Here is a 20338-nt window from a genome sequence, read left to right on the forward strand (position 1 = left end):
GGAGTCTCGCTCTGTCACCCAGGCTGGACTCCAGTGGCACGATCTTGGCTCACTGCAAGCTCCACCTCCCGGGTCCACACCAGTCTCCTGCCTCAGCCTCCTGAGCAGCTGGGACTACAGGCACCTGCCACCACACCTAGCTAAATTTTTTGTATTTTTAGTAGAGACGGGGTTTCACCATGTTAGCCAGGATCTCGTGACCTTGTCTTGATCTTCTGACCTTGTGATCCGCCCGCCTCGGCCTCCCAAAGTGCTGGGATTACAGAGCCACTGCGCCTGGCTGAGAATGTGCCAGTCTTTATTCAATCATACAATGAAATATTATGCTCCATTGTTGATGGCTATGTAAATAGCATTATATAGGCAGGGTGCGGTGGCTCACGCCTGTAATCCCAGCACTTTAGGAGGCTGAGGCAGGTGGATCGCTTGAGATCAGGTGTTCAAGACCAGCTTGGCCAACGTGGCAAAACCCCATCTCCACTAAAAAATAAATTTAAAAATTAGCCAGGCATGGTGGCACACACCTGTAATCCCAGCTACTCGGGAGGCTGAAGGAGAATCACTTGAACCCAGGAGAGGGAGGTTGCAGTGAGCCAAGACTGTGCCATGGCACTCCACCCTGGGCAAGCAAGACGATTCCATCTAAAAAAAAAACAAAAAAACCTTGTATAGCTGTAGCCAAATTTATTTAAGCGATTTTCTGGTCCTGGATGTTTACGATGCTTCAGATTGTTAGCAGTTTTACACGAGAACCATATGGAGTTACTTTATGATTCAATTCAATTACCATCTCCTCCAGAAAGCCTTCCCAGACTACTTCAATACCCGGCAATATCTCCCACCTCTGAACTAGGACAACCTGTGTTCCATCCGACACACCTTAGCATGGAGCCTGTGTGTCACTGCTCTCTGAAGACTGTCTTGTGGGTGGTGGGCTAGTCTCAGGTCCAGGACTCTACTACACACATTCCTGGGAGCCCCCAAGCAACCAGTATACAGCAGGTATTCAATACATGCTAACTGCTTAGACCTAGCCCCCTTAGATTATATGAGCCTGGTCAGCTCCATTTCCTAAGGGCCAGGATTACAGGTGCCCACTATGGCCAGGTTGGAAATTTTGCTTCTTCTCTGGCCACTGCATAGGTACAGAGGATTCCTGTTATTCAACCACAACTTTAAGACCCAGTCCTGGCCAAGCGCAGTGGCTCATGCCTGTAATCCCAGCACTTTGGGAAGCTAAGGCAGGTGGATCACGAGGTCAGGAGATCGAGACCATCCTGGCTAACATGGTGAAACCCTGTCTCTACTAAAAATATTTTTTTAAAAAAATTAGCTGGGCATGGTGGCCAGCGCCTATAGTCCCAGCTACTCGGGAGGCTGAGGCAGGAGAATGGCGTGAACCCGGGAGGCAGAGCTTGCAGTGAGCCGAGTTTGCACCACTGCACTCCAGCCTGGGTGACAGAGCGAGATTCTGTCTCAAAAAAAAACAAAAGACCCAGTCCACTCCATATGAAAGTCTTGAGCTTCAGGCAAGATCGCCATGGCTAAAGCCTCTCCCAACTTGACTAGAGTTTCACAGCAGTCATGACCCTGGCAATCACCAAAACCTGCTCCCACCCCAGGGCTGCATGGTAGAGACATGGCCCAGACTCTGGTGCCAGACAGTCAGGGTTCCAATCCCAGGCATGGCAGTGGTTTGGTAGAGTAGCCAGAGAACTGCTTGGGTTCTTTGGTGGGTATGGCCCCCCGGCAGTGCAGGGGAGCTGGTCGCAGCATGCCCTGTCCTAGCCGCCCTGTACATTTCACCTGATGCAGGGTGCCCACTCTTCAGCTCACAGAAATGCCCACCTGGCCACCTGACCTTGCAATCTCCAGTCCACAGAGGTTGAAGTTCAGGGGCTCCTCAACACGACCTTCCAGGTTCTCCACCTGCCAGGCACCATCCCTCAACACCTGCCCCGATGCTGCTGTGGTAATTGAGCAGGGTCTGTCCTCCAACTCAGGCACACCCCCGCCACTGCCTGGAGTGCCTGTTTCCTCACCGTTGCCCCTGAAACATCCTCTCTCAAACAGCACCCACCCCCAAGCAGCTTCCCCAATGCCCCTGGTAAGAATTGTTTTCCCTCCCCTGCGGCCTCTCCACTCTTGCCACATCTGAGTGAAGTGGAGCTGCTGTGTCCCTATCCCCTGTGACGCTTTTTTTTTTTTTTTTTTGAGATGGAGCCTAGCTCCATCATCTAAGCTGGAGGTGCAATGGCAAGATCTTGACTCACTGCAACCTCCACCTCCTGGGTTCAGGCAATTCTCCTGCCTCAGCCTCCCACGTAGCTGGGATTACAGGTGTGTACCACCACACCAGGCTAATTTTTTGAATTTTTAGTATGCTTTCGTATGTTGGCCAGGCTGGTCTTGAACTCTTGGCCCCAAGCGATCCACCTGCTTCGGCCTCCCAAAGTGCTGAGATTACAGGTATGAGCCACCATGCCTGGCCCCCTGTGACATTTTGAAGTAGGGGTAGGTTACTCACCACAGACATCTGTCAATTTGCACTGAATCCTCCACTGGAAGGGAGTGAGAAGCACACCCAGCACAGACCTGGCTGGATGACACCCGTAGAAGGTGCATTTGCGAAAGGAAGGGCTTAGGTCCCACTGCCAGCTTTTGGGAACGAACAAAAATTAAAAAGAATAGCTGCCATTTATTGAGCTCCCTATGTGCCAAACACCTTACAGACATTCCAATTACTCCCAACTGCCCTGATGAAGTAGACACAATTACCATTCCCATTTTATAGATGAAGAAACTGAGGATCTGAGAGGTTAAGCAATCTGCCACAGTATCAGGTGAGTGGGTGGCAGAGGAGGGATTCAAATCCAGGCCCATGTGACTCAAAGCCTAGCTCTGAACCGCAGTCTCAGTGCTAGACAGCCTTAAACAGCCATACTACTGCCCAGTACAGGATTCCAGAATTCCTTCACTGAGGGCTCACAGTCATCAGCTCACTAGCTTAAGGCTCCTTCCAAAGGCTTCCCTCCAACACCAATGACAATCTTCAGTGAACCTGCTGATAGAAGAAATGCCTCTCGCCTTAGCTAAGCTCAGCAAACACTTCCACATGTTTACAAAGTGCCTGACACTGCGCTGGGCTCTGGGGCAGGGTAGGGGGAAGCAAACCACCACAGGGTCCCTGTGCTGTACAGATGCTGAAGGGGTGCTACAGAGGAGGAAGGGAGCAAAGAGTGGATGAGGTAAGGCGGAGGGCTTCCTGGAAGAGGCAATGATCAAACTCATCTTGAAGGCTGAGTGTCTCTCCACTTCCTGGACCACCTCTCTCTGCCTCTGACTGCCTTTCCAGTCTCTGTGACTTTGCTGAGGCAGTAACCACCATGGAAGGAAGCACTCCTTTGTGAGACAGACAGGCAGACACACACACACACCCTACCTGCCTGTGAAATTCCTCTCCGTGTACCTCCAATTCTGCCTGCCTATCTGTAAGATCACCCCCAAGGCAGGACTGTGCTCCAGGCCTCTACAGTGGTGCCTGCATTCCAGGGGTGAGATACATGCACATACACACACACACGTACACAAACACACTCGAGCATGTACATGCACACACAGGCACACACACAGGTAACTGCACCGTATCCCCTGCTGCCCCTTGCACTTGGTGGACAGTCAATAAATATCTGCTGAATTCAATTAAATGGGATGGTTTGCCTAAATGCTTGGGAGTCGCGGGGTAATTGATGGAATAAAATGCCCTGGCCAATTCAAAGCAAAAAATATATAAGACACAATTCAATAAAAATAGTGGAGTGTAAAGGGGTCTCCTAGCTGGGCAACCTCAAAGAAACCCATTTTGCCGTTACCTTTCTTCATGGGATGACTGAGGCTTGCCACGCCCAGCTGGCTTCATTCACCCCAGGAAGCCTGTGAAGACTCAACAAGATAACATTCAGGAGGCGCCCAGCACGGGGCCTGGCACACAGATGCTACTTGGCCAAGACCAGCTCTGTTTTTTCACCTAGTCCAAGGGTACACACACTCAGTCATTGGCAGTCAAAGGACAAGCAGGCAGGCCCCATCACTCAGTGGTTTTCAAACCTCTTTGACCAGGACCCACAGTAAGAAATGTCTTACGTAATCCCAGCACTTTGGGAGGCCGAGACGGGCGGATCACGAGGTCAGGAGATCGAGACCATCCTGGCTAACATGGTGAAACCCCGTCTCTACTAAAAAATACAAAAAACTAGCCGGGCGACATGGCGGGCGCCTGTAGTCCCAGCTGCTTGGGAGGCTGAGGCAGGAGAATGGCGTAAACCCAGGAGGCGGAGCTTGCAGTGAGCTGAGACCCGGCCACTGCACTCCAGCCTGGGCGGCAGAGCGAGACTCCGTCTCAAAAAAAAAAAAAAAAAAAAAAAAAAAAAAAAAAAAGAAATGTCTTACACAAACTACACACTGTTGCAATGAAAGTTCTACAAAACACTTATTCTCAGGATGAGGTTGCGCACTGACACTTGTGTCTTTCATCTCTATTTCATTTCTAAGTTGATCTCACAACTGCTTCCAGGGAAGTTAGGAAAAGCCTTGCCCTCACTCACCCAGAGTGTCAGAGCCGCTCTCCACCGTCTCGTTGACCTTCCTTGCTACTCTGGCCACAGCCTCACCCATCTTCTTCAGCATGCAGACACAGGTGTCCTGCCGCCAGCCCCCAGGCTGGTCTGCTGCTCACAAAAGGACCTGAGCCTGGGGAAGATGCAGTGCCATGAAGTGCCTGCCTGTCAGCCAGGGGCCCACCCAGGCATCCCCCTCTAGCATCCTTCTCCCCCAGGACCCAGGCTGCCAGGAAGCCTGCAGGGAGGGCCCCAGGCCACTCACCTCCTCTTGCAGGGCCGAGAGCTCAGGCCACATCCAGCTTGGCCTTTGCACAGGCTGGTCTGCCAGTCAGAGGGTGGGGGCAGCTGGGTCCTACTGGTTTTCGGGGAGGATCAACATGTGTGACCTCACCAGACATGGGGACCAGGCCTGAGCCAGCAGCCAGGGAGGTGTGAGGACTCAGGGGTGTGTTGGCCTGTGATTCACTGTATAGGCGGGGCGTTGGGAAGGAGGTAGGGTGCAGTCAACTGCAGGAGAAAGACACCTATCCCTCCATCCCACAGCCTCTAAGCTAGTGCCCTGTCCACATCCCACCCAGGACAATTTCCCAAGCTCCCCTGTTCACCCCACCCATATCTGCCTTGTGCATGGCAGGAAGTGGGGACATGAAGGCAAATCAGAGCCCTGTGAGCCCATCAGAACACACGGACTGGCAGTGGGCGGTCTGTAAGAATTCCTTTCCCACGTGCCAATAGGAAGGAGAGTTTACAGTACTAGCCTGTGTGATTATCAGCCTGATGCTGCGTCTTGCCAAGGCAAGAAGAGCGGGTGGCGGGGGAGTGGGGTGGGTGGAGATGGAAATGAGAGAAGAGAGATTGGATCACTAGAGGAAAAGAGGCTGAAAGAAAGGTGAGGAAGACAAAATGATAAGGTGTTAAGACATAAGGACTTACAAACACCCTCAACTCCCGGTTTATTAGAGAGAAGGAAATGAGCATAGAGAGGGGCTAGGTGACCTGGCCAAAGTCAAACTACAAGTGGCAAGAATCGGGTCAGCCCAGCTCCATATCCAGTGTTCACTTCTTCATAAAAATAGCAGCACCCTGGCCGGGCGCGGTGGCTCACGCCTGTAATCCCAGCACTTTGGGAGGCCGAGGCGGGCAGATCATGAGGTCAGGAGATCGAGACCATCCTGGCTAACACAGTGAAACCTCATCTCTACTTAAAAATACAAAAATTAGCCGGGCGTGGTGGCGGGTGCCTGTAGTCCCAGCTACTCGGGAGGCTGAGGCAGGAGAATGGCGTGAACCCGGGAGGCGGAGCTTGCAGTGAGCTGAGATCGAGCCGTTGCACTCCAGCCTGGGCGACAGAGTGAGATTCCGTCTCAAACAAACAAACAAAAAAATAGCAGCACCCCATGGAGAGAGGAATGAGCTCAAGTCCCTGCTTTGTCCCCAGACCCCAGTCCCAGCTTCATAGACAGCTCAAAGAGCTCCAATGAACTCACTCCAAGGGCCAAAGGCAGAAGAAGGTGAAGAGCAGAGAGAAGGGGCATGGGGACAATGCTAAGAGCTAACAGTCACCAAGAAAAAGTTCCCATGTGGTCAACTGGACAAGTAGGGCAGGCAAGACCAAGCCAGGGTTGGCCAACCCCACCCATCTGCTTCGGGGAGTTACTGTGAGTTTAGTATGTGTGTGCATTTCCACTAAGGAGGCTGGCACTAAAGGTTTGAGACACACGCATACAGAGCAGTGGGAAAACACTGATTTTGGAGACAGGTCAAATGCTCAACTCCATTTATTAGCTGAGAAGACTTGGGAGAGTTTCTTAACTCCTCTGAGCCTGTTTCTTCACGTGAATAGGAGATCTAGTAATACCCAACTTGTTAGGTTAATATAAGGATTGAACAAAACATATATACTAGCTAGCTCAGAGCCCAGGACACGTAAATACTCAATAAAAGTTAAGAAGATAAAGCAGGCCGGGCGCGGTGGCTCAAGCCTGTAATCCCAGCACTTTGGGAGGCCGAGACGGGCGGATCACGAGGTCAGGAGATCGAGACCATCCTGGCTAATACGGTGAAACCCTGTCTCTACTTAAAAATACAAAAAACTAGCCGGGCGACGAGGCGGGCGCCTGTAGTCCCAGCTACTCGGGAGGCTGAGGCAGGAGAATGGCATAAACCTGGGAGGCGGAGCTTGCAGTGAGCTGAGATCCGGCCACTGCACTCCAGCCTGGGTGGCAGAGCAAGACTCCGTCTCAAAAAAAAAAAAAAAAAGAAGATAAAGCAGTGCACATGTAGATGTAATACCAGCATCTAACCCCAGTTTCATACTCATGTGACTCTGAACAAAACACTTAGGGAACTCATCTTTGAGGAATGAGTGGAATTTCTATCTCTCCCACCTCCAGGAAATCTCTGATTGCCTCAGTGTTCTCTGCTCCCTCTGAGTTTCAGTAGCACTTAATGACTTAGCACAAATCACCTGGATTATTTATGAGCTTTTAAACATACACTTGTCAGCCAGGCGCAGTGACTCATGCCTGTAATCCCAGCACTTTGGGAGGCCGAGGCAGGTGGATCACTTGAGGTCAGGAGTTGGAAACCAGCCTGACCAACATGGTAAAACTCCATCTCTACTGAAAATACAAAAAAAGAAAAAAATGGCCAGGTGCGGTGGCTCACACCCGTAATCTCAGCACTTTGGAAGGCCGAGGTGGGCAGATCACCTAAGGTCAGGAATTCAAGACCAGCTGGCCAACGTGGTAAAACGCCATCTCTAGTAAAAATACAAAAATTAGCCAGGCGTGGTGGCGGGTGCTTCGGGAGGCTGAGGCAGGAGAATCACTTGAACCCGGGAGGCAGAGGTTGCAGTGAGTGAGACTGTGTCATTGCACTCCAGCATGGGCAATAAGAGCAAACCTCAGGCTCAAAAAAAAAATAGCCAGGCATGGTGGCACATGCCTGTAATCCCAGGTACTCGGGAGTCTGAGACAGGAGAATTGCTTGAACCCAGGAGGCGGAGGTTGCAGTGAGCCGAGATCGTGCCATTGCACTCCAGCATGGGCGACAAGAGCAAAGCTCCGTCTCAAAAATAAACAAACAAACAAACAAACATACACCTGTCTCCTCCATTGGCCTGTGGGCAGCTTGGGGGCAGGGAATAGATCTATACTGTGCTTCTCCCCACACACTGAACACAGGTGCTTGGTTAGTATCCCCTAATGGTGATGATCAACAGACATCATTTGTGTTTCCAATCTGAATACAGGTCAAGAGACTCTTACAACAAATCTAAGACATTATCTAAATTGGGAAGGGTCAAAAACCAAAAAGCTAACAGTGCCAGGTGGCCAATCTGCATAAGGTGAGCCAGTGCAAGGCAGAAGGGAATAGAAAGGACTGTGGCAAACCGGACCCAACAACTTCACCATGCTGCTTTGAAGACTGTACCCCTAAGCCTAAATCATAGCCATGTTGCTAGCATCTCCGTGACTTTTTCTAACCCCTTTATGAATGGGAAAGCTGAGGACCCAACAGGGGAAGCAAATCAGCTAGATGAAAACAAAAAACCTACGTATCCTAAGTCCCAGCCTCGGACTCTTCCCACCATTCCATGCTCCCTCCTTTCTCCATCTCCAATTCATCATCAATAATCATAAACATTTACTGAGTATCTCCTAGGTGTGAGGGATAAGAATGAAGAGGGAGAAAGAAATGCAGGAAACAGTTCCGACTTGTGATTCTGATGAGGAAGAGCTTTCTGAAGAACAGCACTGAAGCAATCCTGGCCTCACAGCAGAAAGGGAAAGGAAGGGAAGCCACCAAGCTGCCCAGGGTCTGGGGTAGCCCTGGTGGGATCGCCTGGGCTGAATACCTTCAATCAGGCACTATGCCTGCAATTCTACTAGCTGCCACCGGGTGGGGGAGGTGGTGCCTTAGACCAGCGTCCCCAATCTTTTCCGTTTCCTGGAAGACAATTCTTCCCACCGCAGGGGGAGAGGGATGAAACTATTACACCTCAGATCATCAGGCATTAGATTATCATAAGGAGAGCACAACCTAGATCCATCGCATTCGCAGTTCACAATAGGGTTCAGGCTCCTAAGAGAATCTAATGTGGCCACTGGTCTGACAGGAGGCAGAGCTCAGGCGGTAATGCTCACCGGTGCTCACCTCCTGCTGTGCAGCCAGGTTCCTCACAGGCCATGGACCTGTACCATCCACAGTCCATGGGTTGAGGACCCTTGCCTTAGACCACTGAAGAAAACTAGTCAGATTAAAAATTTCACCACTGGTGGCAAGTTCAGACATTCTATTATGTGGGTCACAGTGGACACAGGCACAGGGACAGAAACATGTAAAGTCTAGGTGTCAGGGCAATTCAATAGGAAGAAGGGCCCCTTCTATGCCAGAGGATGGAGGATGCTCTGAGTACAGCACAGATGCTCTGGACCCCCAAAAGGTTCCTGCTGCCTAAAATCACCATGCTTATTAACTAGCTAGGAAGCCATCCTCCCTTCACCTAAAACTGCCCCTTCCTCCACAAGGAAGAATTGTTTCATGAAGTCCAGCTGACAGGCCTGGGCTCCTCGGGGTACCTGGTCAATGCCATCTGCAGGGATGGTGGTAGTGGAGAGTCACAGAGTGTCCCGAAAGGGAGAAACAGACACCATCAGCCCACATGGGCCAGATCTCTGCTTGGGGCACCCCAGCCAGCTGGCACTACTGGTCCCAGCCAGTCCCAGGCAATAGAGGGTAGGCCTTCGAAAATGTCAAGGAAAGTACTCCAAATCCTAGAGACACTTCAGCACAAGGTCAAAGCTCATACTCACACTGCCTACATCCTCAAAGCAGGGCCCTCTCCACACACCCCCAACCCCGTTCCTCAGAGTGAGCATCCTGGTCCGGTGAAATGTTTAAATCCAGCAAACGTCTTCGGGGCACCTTGCATAAGGCCCCCACTGTGGGAGTAAAGGGGCAAAGACGGGGTATGGGCTAAAAGAAGCTTCCCACTGGGAGGCAGGATGAGCCTGATACTAGTAAGGCTACAGGGCCAGGCCTAGGGGGGCATGAAGGCACATGACATGGCTGGGGGAAGGGACAGGGGCTGAGCAGCAGATGCACAGAGAGATTCAGGAGAGAGAGACAGGGAGCCAATGGGCTCTCAGATTACTGAAGAAGGGAACTGCAGCCCTCTTACAAGGCTGTCCTCTGCTTCTCTGTAGTGAACTAAGAGAAGTTTTTTGAGGAAGGCAGCCGAATCCATAGTTTCGCAAAGTTAACAGTGTTGTGAGCAGTCCCATTTGTAAAATGGAAATACCACCTTCCTCACTGGATTATTGTGAGAAGTAACTGCTATGTAACTTTTGGGAAAGGACTTTGCAAACCATTACATGTTTCCCACACCAAGGCATTACCAGTAGGTAATTAAACAGGTGCAGCGAGTAAGTTTGGATGCAATAAATTCAACGCCAGACAAAAACGTTGTCCTGCTTTGTGGGAGCTGGCAATACAGCCCTCCTCTTCCTATAACCTGGTTTCACCTGGACTCAGGCTGGCTGGGGGAGGGGCGATTTTTGCTTAAACCCTGACCTGGCCCCCTGACTCCAGCCCTTACCATCAAGAACTCTACCTTATCTGCAGTCCGGAGACCTCTGCAAAGGAGACGCTGCGACAGCCCGTCCCCGCCATCTGCTCCTATATTTAGTTACTGGTGTTGTCAGTTGGGAACGTTAGAGCCTGGCAGCGGCTCGGATGGGCAACCGGAGACTCCGGAGCCATGTGTGCAAGCTGGCCCTACTGCCGGCTCCAGCCCGGGCTCTGGACCATGCCAAGCCGGGGAGCGGATGAGGAGGTGAGGAGCGACCCAAGCAGTCCCAGACCCCCCTTCAGGTCAGAACGAAGTTGACCCACTTTCCCACCCCAGGGTAAGAAGCCCGCTGGGACGTGAGCGGAACCTGCTGGCGCCTCGTTTTTGTGGCATGGGGTTCGCGAAGCTAAGCGCGTGCTCCCTCGCTGACATCCTAGGCATCCTCGGACTGAGCCTCCAGCACCACGCGCGGTGGCCAGGCAAGGGTCCCCCCGCCCCTCGTGCCAGGACCCGCCTCACCCCTGGTGCCTGCAGCCAATGGCACCTCGTCCGGCTGGCCCGGCAGGCGGGGACTGGGAGAATAAAGCAGGCAGAGGGAAGAATGCTAGTGATCGCAGAGGGCCCGGGGCTCCCACGCTGCCCAGAGGCCGAGAGGCACGTTCTGGAGCAAGCGTCTGCAGCTCCCCAGAGCGGAAGCAAACCCCGATAGTGTCGCTTCGGGGGTGAAATGCACAGCAGCCTCTCCCAGCAAGGGCGCCTCCCGCAAGGAATGGAGGCCCGCCCGGGAGCGCTTCTCCGAGCTCCCTATTCCCTGGCACCTCTGCACCCACTGCCGCGAACCATCGGAGTCCAGCTGCAGTGAGCAAGCAAGAGCCCGCGTATGCCGGGCGCCTAGGCACCGCCAGAGCCTCCGCTGGTGCAACCGCTGCTCTTTTCCACCGGGTAACCTGGGGGAGGGGAGGGGACGCTGCAAAAATCGGAACACTTCTCGCCCTCGCTCCCCCAGCCCCTGCAACGCTTGGCCTTGGACTACGTTTACTTTGCGGGGCAAGAAGCGTGTGGTCCCGCTCCGGGCCGCTTTTGGCTCCACTTACGGCGACAATGCCTCCTAGCGCCCTGCGCCCCGCAGTCACGCTCCCTCCGCCGCCGGCGGCGCCCCAGGCGAGTTCCGAACCGGCGGGGCGGGGCGCGAGGGGCTGCGGGATCTGCGAGCGCCACCACTCCGCCAATCCCCGCGCCAGGACCGGTGCCGTAGCGGGAGTAGGCTGGGCCCGGGCTGCGCGCAGCCAATCAGCGCGGGAGCGGCGCGCGCGGGGGAGGTGCGCGCGGAAGGGCAGCCCGCGCGCTCCCGCCCGAAGGGAGTAACCGCTTTGTGTGCTGCCTCTGGAGGGAGAACGCCAGAGAGGGCGGAAATACAGAGTGGGACGTGCAGTACATCCCAGGATCTATAGACCAGGGCTCCAGATTGGGTTTTCTCGAGGGAATGGAGTTGAATTAACCAGATCAGGGATACTTCGAAACACGTGAACATGGAGCATAGGGAACTTTTCCTATGATGACTTCGGGTGCCCATTGTTTTTAGTATATGCAAGGCTCTGTATCTCGGCCCTGTGTCTCCAAAGCCTAATGTTCTCATCTATATAATATGACTTGAGGGCGGGGTGCGGTGGCTACGCCTGTAATCCCAGCACTTTGGGAGGCCGAGGTAGACGGATCACCTGAGTTCGGGAGTTCGAGACCAGCCTGGCCAACATGGTGAAACCCCCGTCTCTACTAAAAATACAAAAATTAGCCGGCGTGGTGGCGGGCGCCTGTAGCCGCAGCTATTCGGGATGCTGAGGCAGGAGAATCGCTTGAATCCAGGAGACGGAGGTTGCAGTGAGCCGAGATTGACTACAGCCTGAGTGGAGAGAGTGAGACTCTGTCTCAAAGAGGGGAAAAAATATTTAATTCTGCCTCTAGGGGGTCTAGGCAGTCAAAGAATGCACATTCCCTTGGGCCTTGATGGATATTTAGGGTTTACTTATGCCTTCTCCACCCCCAACAATATGTTAAAGTTCATCAGAATGTGATCTTATTTGGAAGTAGGGCATTGCAGATGTAATGACTTAAGGTCATGCTGGAGTAGGGAGTAGGGCGGGCCCCTAATCCACTGAGACTAGTGTTGTAAGAGAAGAGACATAGAAGAGACGCACAGGGAGAACCACCGGTGGTGATGGCGACAGGGATCAACTGATGCATTTCCAAGACCAGGAGTGCCAAGCACTGCCAGCAGGGACCAGAAGCTAGGAACGGGCAGGGAATAATTCCTCCTTCAGAGCCTCCAAAAAGTAACTAACCCTCCAGACACCTTGATTTTGGACTTAATAGCTTCCAGAGCTGTTAAGTGAATAAATTTCTGTTGCTTTACGCCATCCAGTTTATGTCCATTTGTTATAGCAGTCCTAGGAAAAATCTACAATAGGTTAGTAGAAATAAAGAGAAGAGGATGGTAAATATCTCCAAACTAAGTCTTTTGAAACTGAATGCTTAGTATATGCAAGGCCCTGCGTCTTGGGGTATACTGACATGAATCAGACACAGACCCTGCCCTCAAGGAGTTGTCAGTCAAGTAGATACTTGAGCAGCCATGTTTTCTGAGCCCTTGTGCCTTCCCAAGGAAGACTATGGAGACCTTTCTCAACCCATCAATACCACATCCCTGCCAGATATATACCAAGTACCAGATATAAATAACTAATGGGTAGAGTCCCATTCTGCCCAAGCTGAGATGCTGCTTGTCACTGTAGACAAAGCAGACATAGTTATTTATGTTTTCACTGAAAACCAGCATGACACTTCTACCCAACTTTTACACGTGGATGTCTTCTCTCCCCCGCTAGTCCATATGCAGACCTGAGACAGCCAGTACAGTGTTTCTGCACCCATGGTAAGGGCTCAGTATATACTGCTGGCTGATGGCCCCAGCCTGGGGTTTCCAACATTCATGCTTTCTCTCAGCCAGTCCCCCGTCCCAGGCAGTTCATCCTGGACCCTCTAACTCCACAGAGACAAGATCCCTCCCTAGCTCAAATCTATCGCTTCTATTCCTACTGTTTGCTTCTCAGAGCACTTGGTGCATTACACCCATTATTGTATCATCTGTGCACAAGTCTTTACTCCCAAGAGTCTGGCTGATTGCAAATACCAGAGCTTGATGCATGTTCAGTGCTTGTATCCATCAGTGTTTCCTGTATATTAAAATACCCCAAAACTTAGATGTGGTTTAAAACAACAACTACTTATTTAGTTCATGATTTTATGGGTCAGTATTTTAGGCTGGGCTTAGCTGGGCAGTTCTTCTGTTCTCAGCTGGACTCCCTCATGCGTCTGGGTTCATTGCCAGGCAGTCAGAAGGCTCTGCTTCTGGGAATTAGCTAGCTGCCAGCTGAGGCAAGTAGGTCCCATGTCTCTCATCTACTAACAGGCTAGCCTAATTTGTTCACATGGAACTGCAGGGCTCCAAGAGCAAGAGTGGAATCGTGCAAGGTCTCTCAAAGTCTAGGCTCAAAATCGGCCCTACTCCACTTCCACAGTTGTATTGACTAAACCAAATGGCAAGGCCAACCCAGGTTGGAGGGTGAAGAAATAGACTCCATCTCCTGATAGGAGGAGCAGCAAAGTCACATTGCAAAGAACATGAGTACAGCGATGAGCAGAGAGTTGGGGCTAATTTTGTAATCTGTCACAAGACTCAGTAAGTATTCTTGGGCTGGGCACAGTGGCTCACACCTGTAATCCCAGCACTTTGGGAGGCTGAGACGGGAGGATCACTTGAGCCCAGGAGTTCAAAAGCAGCCTGGGCAACATGGTGAAACCCCATCTCTACAAAAAATATAAAAAGTATCCGGGAGTGATGGCATGGGCCTGTAGTCCCAGCTACTCAGGAGGCTGAGGTGGGAGGATAGCTTGAGCCCAGGAGGAAGATGAGGTATCAAAAAAAAAAAAAAGTATTCTCACGATACCTAGCATGTAGTGGGTACTCAGAAAATATTTATCAACAGTGGTAAGATTTTCAGTCACTATGTTTACTGACTCCATTCAATGCAGTCAATTGGCAAAATATTTTCCCTCACTGCTGGGGTCTAGAAGCCTTATGCCGTTCGTGGCCATTTTCAGTTTCAGAACAGCAAGTGAGGGAATCAGGGAGATAGGGCTGTGCAAGGGAAGCCCCTGAGGGCCTGGCCACCTGAGTCAGAAGCTGCACACCCTGAACAGACGCGGATGTTTGCCAGGGCTTGGCCACAGCCTCTGGAGGTGTTTGAAATCCTTGCAAATTACTTGCAGATAGGAAAAATCTTGTGTTAAGACAAAATTGTTCTATGGCTATTCCCTGAAGGGTCTGCCCTTCACTGGGCAGGATAAATTCTCAGGGCACTTGTGAAAGGGACACTATCCCATTGACAGAGTCAGCATCTCAACTCCTGTGACTGAAGACCCTGATGGAGTCTACTTCTCATCAAACAACTTCTAGGCCTGCTAATTGGTTAATTTGTGCGCCCGCCCCCCCACCCACCAGAAAAAAAAAAAAAAAAGATATGTTGTAGTCCTAACCCCTAGTGCCTCAGAATGTGGCCTCATTTGGAGATACGGTCTTTACAGAAGGAATCAAGTAAAAATTGAGGTCATTAGGGTGGGTCCTAAGCCAATATGATTGGTGTCCTTATAAGAAGGGGTCGGCTGGGCGCAGTGGCTCAAGCCTGTAATCCCAGCACTTTGGGAGGCCGAGACGGGTGGATCACGAGGTCAGGAGATCGAGACCATCCTGGCTAACACGGTGAAACCCCGTCTCTACTAAAAAAAATACAAAAACTAGCCAGGTGAGGTGGCGGGCGCCTGTAGTCCCAGCTCCTCTGGAGGCTGAGGCAGGAGAATGGCGTAAACCCGGGAGGCGGAGCTTGCAGTGAGCTGAGATCCGGCCACTGCACTCCAGTCCGGGTGACAGAGCGAGACTCCGCCTCAAAAAAAAAAAAAAAAAAGAAGGGGTCATTGGTACACAGGCAGACATGAATAGAGGGAAGATCATGTGAAGAGACACGGGGAGAAGATGGCCATCTACAAGCTAAAGAGAAAGGCCTGGAACAGATCCTTCCCTCACAGCTCTCAGAAGGACCCAACGAATACCTTGATTTCAGATTTCTAGATTCCAGACTGTGAGACAATGAATTTCTGTTGGTAAGATACCTGGCCTGTAGCACTTTGTTGCGGTAGCTGTAATACAATGTAAAACTGTAAATCTCTCCTTTTCCATTCTATTCTCCTCATATTGGCCCTTATCTCACACCTCTTGAAAGAAAATCACCTTTGCCAGGTGCGGTGGCTCATGCCTGTAATCCCAGCACTTTGGGAGGCTGAGGCAGGTGGATCGCCTGAGGTCAGGAGTTCAAGACCAGTCTGGCCAACATAGTGAAACCCCATCTCGACTAAAAATACAAAAAATTGGCTGGGTGTTGTGGTGGGTGCCTGTAATCCCAGCTACTAGGGAGGCTGAGGCAGGAGCATCACTTGAACCCAGGAGGCGGAGGTTGCAGTAAGCTGAGATTGTGCCATTGCACTCCAGCCTGGGCAACAAGAGTGAAACTTCATCTCAAAAAAAAAAAAAAAACGCAAGAAAGCAGGGAGGGAGGAAAGGAAGGAAGGGAGGGAGGGAGGGAGGGAAGGAAAAAGGAAAGAAAAGAAAAGAAGAGAGGCTGGGCACGGTGGCTGATACCTGTAATCCCAGCACTTTGGGAGGCCAAGGTGGGCGGATCACCTGAGGTCAGGAGTTCAAGACCAGCCTGACCAACCTGGTGAAACCCTGTCTCTACTAAAAATACAAAAATTAGCCAGGCGCGGTGGCGGGCACCTGTCATTCCAGCTACTTGGGAGGCCGAGGCAGGGGAATCACTTGAACCTGGGAGGCGGAGGTTGCAGTGAGCCAAGATTGGGCCATTGCACTCCAGCCTGGGTGACAAAAGCAAAACTCCCCGTCTCAAAAAAAAAAAAAAAAAAAACTATGAAGTTCCTTCCTTCCACAGGTGTGGGTCAGACCCTGCCCCCACACATCATCCTGTTTCTTACTGTGTCCTCCACCTGGGGCCCCACCTCTCCCTGGAGCTGAGCTACCAACAGCCAGGAACTGGAGGTCACTCCAAGTCACTGCCATCCTAAGACAGAAGAGTAGTTCCCCCAGTACCTCTTCCAGAAGGTTCAGCCTGTTGAGAGGTGCCCACCCCTCTTAACCCTGCCAGGTACTGCAGGTTTACGAAAATTAGCAAGAAGTAGTCAACGCCCTCAAGGCAGTTGTGCTCTGCTATGGAAAAATACGATTCTAATCAAAGGTGACTCAAAAAGCATTTCTCAAGCTTCAGTTGTTGCCATACCACCTTGCTGATTTTTGCTATATCTGAGCCCCACCCAGTGGTGAGCTGGAGTCACTTGTGCAGACTTGGAGCTTGCTCCTTCTGCCCATCTTTTCCCAGCTCTGGGTACAGTGCCATCACCTGGATTACTAGAAATAGGCATGGCAGGAGAACTTAACACCTTAGAAATCAGCACACACCACAAATCATGACCTTTTTTTTTTTCTGAAGGAAATACTTTACCAACACACTATGGTATTATTTACTTACATTTGTCCTTTGACTCACTTTTTAACTTAAAAAAAATTTAAAAAGAAATTTTATGTCATTCCACAAGTGGAAAATAGTATCATTTGCCATAGATAAAAAGTAACCTTAAAAATAGGGCCTTGGGGCTGGGCCCAGTGGCTCACGCCTGTAATCCCAGCACTTTGGGAGGCTGAGGCGGGTGAATCACTTGAGATCAGGAGTTTGAGACTAGCCTGGCCAACATGGTTAAATCCTGTCTCTACTAAAATTACAAAAATTAGCTGGGGTTGGTGGCGGTGCGCCTGTAGTCCCAGCTACTTGGGAGGCTCAGGCATGAGAATTGCTTGAACCCAGGAGGCAGAGGTTGCAGTGAGTAGAGATCACACCACTACACTCCAGCCTGGGCAACAGAGCAAGACTCCATCTCAAAAAAAAAAAGAGTCAGTCTTTTAGAATCCAATTCTGGTTGTGACATCTATACTTGAAACTGCCTTTGCTAAGTTATAACTGAGGAAATTATGACAGTGAAAGAAATCAGTCCTAACCGACTCTCTCTTGCTTCTAATCCTTAAGTTGTCCTTGTTCATGCCTGGGCGTAGGCCAAACTAACTTTGGGAAGGAGTTCAGTTCATGATTTTACTCTAAAACAAAATTGATAATAGCCCTTTCCCGAAAAGACTCCCTTCTTGTGGCTGGGCGCGGTGGCTCACGCCTGTAATCGCAGCACTTTGGGAGGCCGAGGTGGGCAGATCACAAGATCAATAGTTCGAGACAAGCCTGACCAACATGGTGAAACCCTGTCTCTACTGAAAATACAAAAATTAGCCGGGTGTGGTGTAGCACGCCTGTAATCCCAGCTACTCAGGAGGCTGAGGCAGGAGAATCGCTTGAACCCAGGAGACGGAGGTTGCGGTGAGCCGAGATTGCACCACTGCACTCCAGCCTGGGTGACAGAGTAAGACTCTGTCTTTAGAAAAAAAAAAGACTCCCTTCTTGACCAGTCTGCCTTTGCAGGACTAACAAATTAGCTACAAGATTAGAAATTACAGTTTAGGGGCCATGCAACCTTTGGCTCTAAGAGTCTGAACCTTCCCAGATTGCTCCTGGGGATAACATCACTATGGTAAAACCTAAGATCGGTGCTTGAGAGATTTTCCAGCCCCTGCACTCATGGATCAGTCGACACCACCCAGACCTGCAATCTGGCTCAACCAGTTCTGCCATCGCACCCAGGAACAGAAGACAGCAAGAAAACCTCACTTCAACACCCTATGATTTCATCTCCATGCTAACCAATCAGCACTCCCCACTTCCCAAGCCCCTACATGCCAAATTATCTTTAAATACTCTGATCCCCCAATGCTCAGGGAGACTAATTTGAGTAATAATTAAACTCTGGTCTCCTGCACAGCCAGCTCTGTGTGAATTACTCTTTCTCTATTGCAATTCCCCGTCTTGATAAATCAGCTCTGTCTAGGCAATGGGCAAGGTGAACCTGTTGGGCAGTTAAATACTCTTGTCATATTCTATTCAACAGAAGCAAGTCACTAGGTCCAGCCCACACTCAAGGGGACTGAATTACACAGGGCAAGAATACCAGGAGGTTGAAATCACTGGGAACCATGTCAGCTAGTACCAATCACAGTGGCTAATACCAACATTTCTTATAAATGGAATAGACTAAGGCCACGCGTGGTGGCTCACGCTTGTAATCCCAGGACTTTGGCGGGCCGAGATGGGTGGATCACTTGAGGTCAGGATTTAGAAACCAGCCCTGGCCGGGCGCGGTGGCTCAAGCCTGTAATCCCAGCACTTTGGGAGGCCGAGACGGGCGGATCACGAGGTCAGGAGATCGAGACCATCCTGGCTAACACGGTGAAACCCCGTCTCTACTAAAAATACAAAAACTAGCCGGCGAGGTGGCGGGCGCCTGTAGTCCCAGCTACTCGGGAGGCTGAGGCAGGAGAATGGCGTAAACCCGGGAGGCGGAGCTTGCAGTGAGCTGAGATCTGGCCACTGCACTCCAGTCCGGGCGACAGAGCGAGACTCCGCCTCAAAAAAAAAAAAAAAAAAAAAAAAAAAAAAAAAAAAAAAAAAAAAAAAAAAGAAACCAGCCCTGCCAACATGGCAAAACCCCATCTCTACTGAAAATACAAAAAAAAAAAAAAGGAAGGAAGGAAGGGAGGGAGGGAGGGAAACAAAGCACAAAAAACCATTTCCCCTGTGCATCCATTGATCCTTTCCCTTTTGCCTGTTTTGTTTTGTTTTGTTTTTAAGCCATACAGAGCCAACAGATACATCACAATCTTTCAGGTTCTCCCTATGGGACTAAGAGGCAGAAAAGACAGAAACAGAGAGAGGCACGTAAATATTTAAGAGAAAGAAAAGACAAGTCATTGTAACTGATTAGATATGAGGAATAAGGAAAAAGAGGAATTGAGGTTGACCTTTAGTTTTTGGCTGGAATGATCAGAAGGATCGTGATGTTATGTACCAAGAGAGGGCATGCAGGGGAGGGGGGAGCTGGCAGGGGGAGACAGCAGGCTTTGTTTAGGAGACATCCAGTTAGAGGGACACCTGGGGGAAGTTAGATATCTGAGCTGGGGGCTCAGCGAGGAATCTAGGCTGAAGCTACAGATTTGGGAACCATTGGAAGAAGCTGACGCAATAGGAGTGTGTGTGTGGCTGAGGGAGGTGTGGACTGAGAAAAGAAGAAGACCAAGGGCAAAACCTGGGGAACATCAACATTTCTGTGGGGGCAGTAGGGCAGCAGACTGGAGATAAACACCAGAAAGGGTAGGGCATGGTGGTTTATGCCTGTAATCCCAGCATTTTGAGAGGCCAAGGCAGGAGGATCATTTTGTTGCAGGAAACAGGACCAGAGAGACTGATAGGGGAAACAGGAGGATTTATTTATTAACAGGACAGTTAAAAGATAACAATTTGTGCCCAGGAGTTCACTGCCCAGCCTAGGCAGTATAGTGAGACCTCGTCTCTATAAAAACAAAAGGAAACAAAAAAAATCTTTTTTTTTTGAGATGGAGTTTCACTCTGTCACCCAGGCTGGAGTGCAACAGCATAATCTCGGCTCACTGCAACCTCTGCCTCCTGGGTTCAAGTGATTCTCCTGCCTCAGCCTCCCAAGTAGCTGGGACTACAGGCACCCGCCACCATGCCTGGCTAATTTTTGTAGTTTTTAGTAGAGATGGGGTTTCACCATTTGGCCAGGCTAGTCTCAAACTCCTGACCTCAGGTGATCCTCTCGCCTTGACCTCCCAAAGTGCTGGAATTACAGGTGTGAGTCACCGTGCCCAGTCAAAAAAATTTTTTTTAATTAGCCAGATGTGTCCAGGCATGGTGGCTCACACCTGTAATCCCAGCACTTTGGGAGGCCGAGGCGGGCAGATCACAAGGTCAGGAGATTGAGACCATCCTGGTGGTGAAGCCCCGTCTTGACTAAAAATAGAAAAAAAAAAAATTAGCTGGGTATGGTGGCACGCACCTGTAATCCCAGC

The 20338-nt window shown here is 50.7% G+C and overlaps 1 protein-coding gene across 5 annotated transcripts in view; it reads right to left on the reverse strand.

Moving 5' to 3' along the window:
• Positions 1-11386, reverse strand: part of LRRC20 (leucine rich repeat containing 20) — an 89085-nt gene extending 77699 nt beyond the window's left edge. Inside the window, exons 1-2 of one of the 5 annotated variants that reach the window (XM_033208658.1) lie at positions 11289-11386; positions 4605-4749 (exon numbers count right to left, since the gene is read on the reverse strand). In XM_033208658.1, the coding sequence (XP_033064549.1) occupies positions 4605-4686 (82 nt within the window). In that variant the 5' untranslated portion in view covers positions 4687-4749; positions 11289-11386. Of the gene's footprint in view, positions 1-4604; positions 4750-4881; positions 5240-10221; positions 10807-11288 lie in introns of those variants that run through there. The other 4 variants (XM_033208659.1, XM_033208660.1, XM_033208661.1 and 1 more) reach the window with 4 other exon arrangements.
• Positions 11387-20338: the final 8952 nt, after the last annotated feature.

This window comes from Trachypithecus francoisi, unplaced genomic scaffold (assembly GCF_009764315.1).
Source record: "Trachypithecus francoisi isolate TF-2019V2 unplaced genomic scaffold, Tfra_2.0 Lachesis_group9, whole genome shotgun sequence".
Taxonomy (NCBI): domain Eukaryota; kingdom Metazoa; phylum Chordata; class Mammalia; order Primates; family Cercopithecidae; genus Trachypithecus; species Trachypithecus francoisi.